Source organism: Triticum aestivum, chromosome 2D (assembly GCF_018294505.1).
Source record: "Triticum aestivum cultivar Chinese Spring chromosome 2D, IWGSC CS RefSeq v2.1, whole genome shotgun sequence".
NCBI lineage: Eukaryota > Viridiplantae > Streptophyta > Magnoliopsida > Poales > Poaceae > Triticum > Triticum aestivum.
Window position 1 is genome coordinate 133,465,402 of NC_057799.1, and position 7,421 is coordinate 133,472,822.

The 7,421-nt window shown below is 51.5% G+C and overlaps 1 protein-coding gene across 1 annotated transcript; it reads right to left on the reverse strand.

Annotated features, from left to right (window-relative positions):
• Positions 1 to 2,372: 2,372 nt before the first annotated feature.
• LOC123049043 (probable E3 ubiquitin-protein ligase RNF217) lies at positions 2,373 to 4,105 on the reverse strand. The gene is made up of 3 exons (XM_044472044.1): positions 3,663 to 4,105; positions 2,910 to 3,551; positions 2,373 to 2,794 (listed from the first exon to the last, which is right to left on the reverse strand). The coding sequence occupies exons 1-3, from the start codon at positions 3,989 to 3,991 to the stop codon at positions 2,716 to 2,718; spliced, it is 1,050 nt and encodes a 349-aa protein (XP_044327979.1). The 5' UTR covers positions 3,992 to 4,105; the 3' UTR covers positions 2,373 to 2,715.
• Between the last annotated feature and the right edge of the window lie 3,316 nt (positions 4,106 to 7,421).

A 7,421-nucleotide genomic window follows, 5' to 3' on the forward strand; every position in this document is an offset into this window, starting at 1 on the left:
ATGTTGGAAGATCTCCTCGGGACACGAAGTTTCTAATCCTAAACTCATATGCACACTGATAAACAGTAAAATCCAGAAATATAAGAACGTTTCTGACACTAGCATAGTATCAAAAACATTGTTATATTTTGGGACGGAGGAAGTATAAGATTTCAAAAAATTCTGAATTTGTTGTGATAAATATTGATGAATTTCTAACATGCATGCAAAATTTGGTGATGAAATGACATGCCTGGAGGTCTGGGCAAAAACAATAAAATAGATGGTCTAGAAACACCAAGTTTGGAGTATCAATAGTTTTTCTTAGATCTCCAGATTTCATCACGAAATTTTGCATGCGGGTCAAACATTCATCAATGTTTGTCAGAAAAAATACGAATTTTTTGAATTATTGTACTATTGCTTTGAATTTTCTATTATGTGAGCTCGGGATTAGAAGAGCACTTTCGTCCCCGTCGAGATTATAAGAAACCCCTTGCTAGGGATGGATATCGACATAAGCAACAGTGGATACGTCAAGAACAGTTCCCAGAGGAGAGAAAAGGGCACGTCCAGCCCAACTGTCGCTGCCGGTGAATCCGTGGGCTCCTCATCCGTTCGCTGATCCGGCAACGTGAGGACGGAGGAGCCCCGGATCTTCGCATCAGGCGTGTAGGTAGGTCTAGGATAGGTAGGTCTGGCGGCGTTGCATCCATGGAGTCGGCAGCGTCTTGAAGAATAAAGTTTCCCCAGGCCTGACTTCATCTTGGCAGCGTCTTTTCCGGTGGTGTTGAGTGGCTCGGGGATATGTGTGCTCGCCGTCAGCGAGTATAGTGTGTGGGCGGTGCTGTCTTTGGCGGTGACGACTGCGACACATCCAAGAACAATGCCCGGGCTCCAGTCCTGTCTTGACGGCGTCCATGGCAGCGTCGAGGAGCCGGTGGACTCGGCCTCCCGTCTATCTTTCTGGTCGACCGTTTCAGATGCTCGTCCGGTGGCTGGCGTTATGCGTGTTGTCATCGGTGGGCGACTGAAAATGGTGGTTCCAGATTTGGGCTTGTAGATTAAGGCGCCTGATCTGGACTTGGCCTCGACGACGTGAACGGCTGACGATGGCTCTGGGATTCGAGGAGAATGGGGATGATCCTTGGTCGACACGCCGCAGCGATAAAGGCTTCGCTGATGGCAAGTTTCTTCATCGACTCACAATGCCCTCATGGGCTGTGGTTCTCCTTCGAATCCAACGACATCAGCGGTGGCGACGGATATTGCAGAATTAACTAATGATTCCAATGTATTTTTTGGTTTTTCTGCATATTTCTGAGGACACTTGTTTGCCCTCTACCCTTCAGGTCGATTCCGCGTGTGTGCGTTGTATTCATCATACTATTTGTGATCAATGAAACAAGTGGTTATCCTAAAAAAATCAACATACTGATTGCCCGCAAAAAAACTGATTGGCGCGGTCACCAAACCTGATCTCCCGGCAGATTTCCAACCAAAGCCCGAGACACACATGCGCCAAAACCTCCCGAAACGCACCGGACCCAACCGCAAAATCAGGCAGATCACCAACCCAGAGGGCCTGACCGCTGCCCAGACCCTGAGAAACACACTTGTGAACAGAAAAGGCCACGCTCACGAACCGTCGTTCGCTTCGTCACGTCCTATAAGTACGATCGAGCACGCAGTGGAGAGCTAACATCACATCACAGAGATCAGCCCCCACACACACGCCAAGAAAGCGACCGTTCGAGCTCCACTCGGCATGGTTTCCTCCAAGAACGCCCGCTGCACCGCGTTTCTTTTCTTGGCCGTGCTGCTGCTCTCGTGCGCCGGCATGGGCCGCGCGGCACGGCGCCTGGAGGAGACAGCGCCTGAGGACAATTACCCGGGCGAGGCGCCGGAGTCGTCGCCTGAGGACGATTACCCCGCCGAGGCGCCGGAGCCGTCGCCGGAGCACGAGCTGCTGCCGCCGTTCCCGGGGTTCCCGTCGTTCCCGAAAGTCGAGCTGCCGCCCATGCCCGAGATGCCTACGATTCCCGGGTTCAGCTCCCCCGAGCCCGAGCCGGAGGCCGATAAGCCATGATCAAGGACGAGGGCCGTGACATGAACTCGGAATCGATCATTTCCGGAGACAGTGTGTGCCGTCCATGCTCCTTTTGTACGTACTTTTTTTTTGAGGATCTTGTATACGTACGTTGTGGCGTGCTGTTGTGCTCGTATGATCGTATGCCCTTCGACTGGACGGCAAGTGTGTATGTCTACATGTAGGATAAAAATCCTGTGATACAGTGTTCCGTTGTGTGTTGTACACTTTTGGATTTACACCCATTGAAATATGCAAGTCTCACACATGACATCGACTGACATGCAAACTATTTTTCAGGGACTACACCATGCCAACTTTGATGTACGCTATATATGGACAACCAAATAATAACAATCTCTACGGTTTTTTAAGAAATGTAACCGCATGAACCAGAAGATCAGATATTGAGCATGCTGCCTAAAACCCTCACATATTTACAAGCACAACTGAAAGCTGAATTGAGTCAGGGAGATAATATTCGTGGTTCTGTAATCATGCCGAGATTTCCATCTTGCGATTGAGATAAACATGACCAAGATGAAGCGATATACTATTGTACTAGCTGGTTAATAAATAGAGCTCAGTATTCGTGCCTTGCTGGTGACCGGTGAAAACTCACTTTAGATGCGTAACCAAGCAAATCGCTAGCGCTTGCACTTGTTGCAGTAATGGGTTAGCGCGGACACCTTGGATGCACATCGGTAGCAGAAGCTGTTTCCACACCTAAAATAAATTATCAAACAAGGGAGCCGCAAAATCATTTGACAATCGGATCGTAATTTCCATTTGTCAAGCATAGTAATGAGCCATCTGTCAGGAGTTCTAATCTGATCCGTACCTGCATTTGATGTAGTTGCATCCCTCCGATTTCTCCACATACATCCTGCACTTGGGGCACCGCTGCCACCTCTGCCGTCCGGCGAGCGTCCTCAGCAGGAGGTCCTCCCGGCCTCGCTCGTCCTGCCCGAGCTCCTGAAACTCCCTGCACCCGACGCCGGCGTGCCACGGAGCGGCGCACCGGGCGCAGAACAGCCTGTGGCAGTGCGGGCACTCGGCCTCCGCGATCGCCGCCGCACCGGCCTCGCCGTCGGCGAGAAGAGGCGCTGAGCATTCCCTGTATGGACAGTACACCGTTTTGGCGCCGAGCAAGGACTCGCACAGCAGGAAACCCCACTTGTCGAGCAGGTCCGAGGAGAGGATGCCGAAGCAGCTCTCCGGCTCGACGGCACCCTCCTTGCAGCCGGGGTCGGGGCATTTGACGCAGGCGACGTTCTCGCCCAGCTTAGCCGCGACGTACTGGACGACGCAGCTCGAGCAGAAGGCGTGGCCGCACGAGCCGACGCTTAACTTGAGGACGCCGGGCACCGTCTCCATGCAGATGGCGCAGTCGAAGAGCTCGCGGTCGCCGTCGCCATCTACCACCGACGCGTCATCACCGGTGAAGTTGGGGTCTATGGGCGATACGATGAACGTCTCTGGCCTGGGTACACGAGACTATATTGAGAATTGAGTTCGTTGTGTCGATCAAATACATCTCCGCTCCGTGCCTCAGTACGAACGAATCAACCGCAGGGGAGTAAATAAAATTTACCACACAACGAAAACGACCATCGTCATCGCCACGGCGAGGCCCCAGCAGCACCATGCCTTTGCTCGCCCGCTCAACCCCTTACTAATTGCAGGAGAAGGGCACACGGCGAGCGGGGCCACGTCGAGGACCGTCTTGCCCGGATTGGCCTCTTCGCCGACGCCGCTCCTTCGGTAGCACATCGCCGCCGCGCCGGCCGTGGCGGTGATGTTGCTGCCGGCAAAGACCACGCTCCGGTTCTCGGGCACGAGGCCTTTGAACGGCTGCTCCTCGGCGGAGAAGACGGCGAGGAGAAGAAGGACCGTGAAGGGGACGGCCCCGGCGAACGGCATTGCGCTTCTCCCACTCCGGCGCCGCGTGTGCCAGTCGTGTGCTTGGTTCGGTTGGATCTGCGTTCAGGTTCAGCTATATCCGCGTATCGCGCGCGTGCACGTATCCGCGTGAAACGGAACCCCTCGAAACTCGTCGCCGGTGGGGAATTATGATCCATCGATCGGGTCCTGTGCCATGCCAAGGAGGCAAAAGATCGACCGTCTCCATGTGGAATGAACGTGTCGTTTTTTTGTTTTTTTTAGAATAAAGGCCTTTAAATTTAACAAAAACATCAACCAGCCAGGATTACAACATCAACCCACTCACAGAAACAAGAAAAACGAAACAACTAAGAGATACATAGTGCTCTGCTGAAACAGCTAGCTAGCTTCATACAACCTACAAGCAAAAATGAAGAAAACTAAAGCCCAAAAGCAGCTTGAAGAGGATGAAGCCCTCCATCAATCACAGTCCACTGCTAAGTGACACTAGGAAGGCCTTGAGGAGACACAACTAGCAGATTGGAAGTAACACGTTGTCAGCTCCATGGGCTGCAGCCAAAACGGATTACGACCTCCTCCATCTCCGAAAGGGGCTCGCTGCCCCCTTGCCTGGCACGAGGCGCCGATCCGTCGGAAGATACAAATGCTCTCCCAAGAGCTAAGATGAGTAACCGGCACCGTTGCCACCGGGAAGACCAAACAGAGCACCGCCAACATGCAGCGCCGAGCTCAACATAGGGGAACCTAGGCACTGAAAGGGAACTGCACACGAGGAGAAACAAATAAACGGCAAGACTGTTGATGACAAAACTGCAATGGAGGAAGCCCATGGCGGAGCAGAGAGACGCCACCCAGTTCACAAGTAATAGCTCCGAGCTCACACCCCTCAAAATGGCCACGGCACCCACTGAAGGGGAACCCAATCCCCTGCAAATGGGCTCTGAATGCTGTCCGCCGAAGAGATGACCGTGAGGTACGACACAATAGGCGAACATAATAAGCAGCGCCCCCAAAACACCGCAGACTCCAACCAAGTAGCCGCCAAACGCCTACCAATGGAGCGGGCTCGCTATCGCCCCAAAACTCACCAAAGGGGGCACCTTCATGAAAGTGACGACACCACGGGCGTCGCTGCCGCCCAATCAAGAAGGATTTTGGCTTTCACCCGGTAACGAGCAGGGGAGCAAGGCAAAAAGGGGGAGGGAAGTACCATAACGGTGCCTACAAGCAGGGACGGCACCCGCGGGCGTCGCCGCCGTCATGGCCGGCTGAGTCGGCCTGGATTTCTCCGGGCACTACACCGCCCCCAACCCCAACTTCAAACACGGCGCCGGCAGCTTGGGATGACCGAAGACCGGATCTGAAAGAGGACCCGAGCATTGGAGGCGAATGCGTCAGATCCGGACGGGCGCCCCCACGGCCCCGCGTCCAGCATCCTCCACCCGCCGCCACATTGCCGCCCGCGCGGCCAAGGCAGCTGGCCAGCACCTGCGACCGCCGCTGGCTGAGGACGGCGTCGCGCCACCACCCGATTCCGCCGCCTCGGCTCCGGAGCCCCCCCCCCCCCCCCCCCCCCGCGACGGAGCAGGCAAATCCTCGCCGCCACCTCCCCCGCAGCCCCGCGGCGTGCCGGCGACCCCCTCCGGTGGCGACGAGGTAGAGGAGAAAGGGGAGGCTAGCGGCAGGCGAGGGTTGGCGCCGCCTGAGTCGCCCCTGCTGGAGCGAAGTGGGGGCCAAGGGTGAATGAACGTGTCATCATGGTGTGGCTTTCTCTATTGATCCCATGCACGTAGTTCTGTTACTAGGACAATTGATGATTTGTAGTACGGTAGTTCATGATTTTCTACCGTTCACATTAATGTGATTGTGTAAATAGATGTTTTTAAAATTCTGTTCGTGATTTACTTGGACGGTGATATTGCGCGAACGTTCTGTGTGGCAGAACATCAAATCGAGTGATTCATTTGCTAGTGGGGGAGGCCATCGATTGTTTGAGAGCGCCCCAGCGCGAACACCCTCGTATAGTCAAAGTACATGCCTTTTTGCTGTGACTAAATGAAAGAAAAATAATAAAGCTCATTTTAGCCCAGTTTTTACGATGACTAAAAAACCAATTATGGTTGTGACTAATAAAGCCCAGATTTTGCCGTGCTATAAAAAGTTGCAAATGTCTGAAAAAAAAATGAAAAGATGAATTTGTCATGATAGATATAGTGAAAAACAAGATACTACTGCATAATCCTAATGGTTCAAACCAAAAATAATGTCATGGTCTTCATAAGCAAAATTTGTCAACATGGTCAAAAAGTTTTTTTATGAAATAGCACTAAAGAAAAAGTTCATGGTAATCTGCATCTGTACATGGTTTCAAGAAAATATGGATTAAAATTGTATGGTATTTTCACTATATACATCAAAAGATCAAATAATGTGGACTAAAAAATGCCATCACGTGGCAAAACAAGAAAGCAAAATTTGCCATTTGTTGTTTAGTCGTAATTGCCATGTTTTTTAAAATAAATGTAAAATAGTCTACAGAGGCAAAAAAATGCCCATAAACGATGGAAAATGGAAAATTTGCCATGGATGGAAAGGTTTTTGCCATGACAAATAAAATAAATTTGCCATGCTCGACAAAAAGTAAATTTGCCATGTATGTAAAGTTTGGAAAGTTAACAAAAATGTAGGACAATTGATTCTATTTTAGAAAAATCTATGGGAGAAAAACCAGAGATGGTAGGAAAAATCAAAGAAGAGAAGGGAGAGGGGGGCGTATATAAGGAGGTTGAATGAAGAAGAGGTGAAATGGTAACCTTACATTCTTTGTATTTTTTAGTATAAAAATAATACAAAGAATGTGCATGTCAACATGAGAGGAAATTAAAATGAATCCATCAGAGCAGCGCAACGACATATGTATGGTGCCACCTGTTACGTAATCCCAGGTCCGCTAGCACCAGCGTTCCGACCCACATGCGTCAACCAGGCCGAACCGAAGAGCAACACCGACTTATGACAGGTCATGGGTCCTCTCCCCCAAAAGACTAATCTGTTAGGACGGGACACCCCGCCCTTATAAATCGTGTTATGTCTCCTCCCACAACCGATGTGGGACTAAACCCAACAATCTCCCCCTCACACATTGGTCATCCATGGGCCCGCTAACACCAGCGTTTTCAGCCCACCAACCATGACTAACCACCCGTGAGTTCACCGTGATTTATTCCGGGCACCTGGGCTATGATACCAATTGTTACGCAATCCAGGTCCGCTAGCATCAGCTTCCGACCCACATGCGTCAACCAGGCCCAGCCGGAGAGCAACACCGACTTATGACAGGCCTTGGGTCCTCTCCTCCCAAAAGACTAGCTTATTAGGAGGGGACACCCCGCCCGAATTGATCTATATGGCGGCTGCGCACAGATCAATTCGGTCGATCGGATCGATC

Bases quoted from the DNA above. Each gene is read 5' to 3' on its own strand.
- LOC123049043 (XM_044472044.1), bottom strand. From the start codon at position 3,991: ATGCCGTTCGCCGGGGCCGTCCCCTTCACGGTCCTTCTTCTCCTCGCC. The intron at 3,552-3,662 runs GTAAATTTTATT...TCGTGTACCCAG, and splicing joins ATGGTCGTTTTCGTTGTGTG to GCCAGAGACGTTCATCGTAT. The intron at 2,795-2,909 runs GTACGGATCAGA...AATTTATTTTAG, and splicing joins TGCAACTACATCAAATGCAG to GTGTGGAAACAGCTTCTGCT.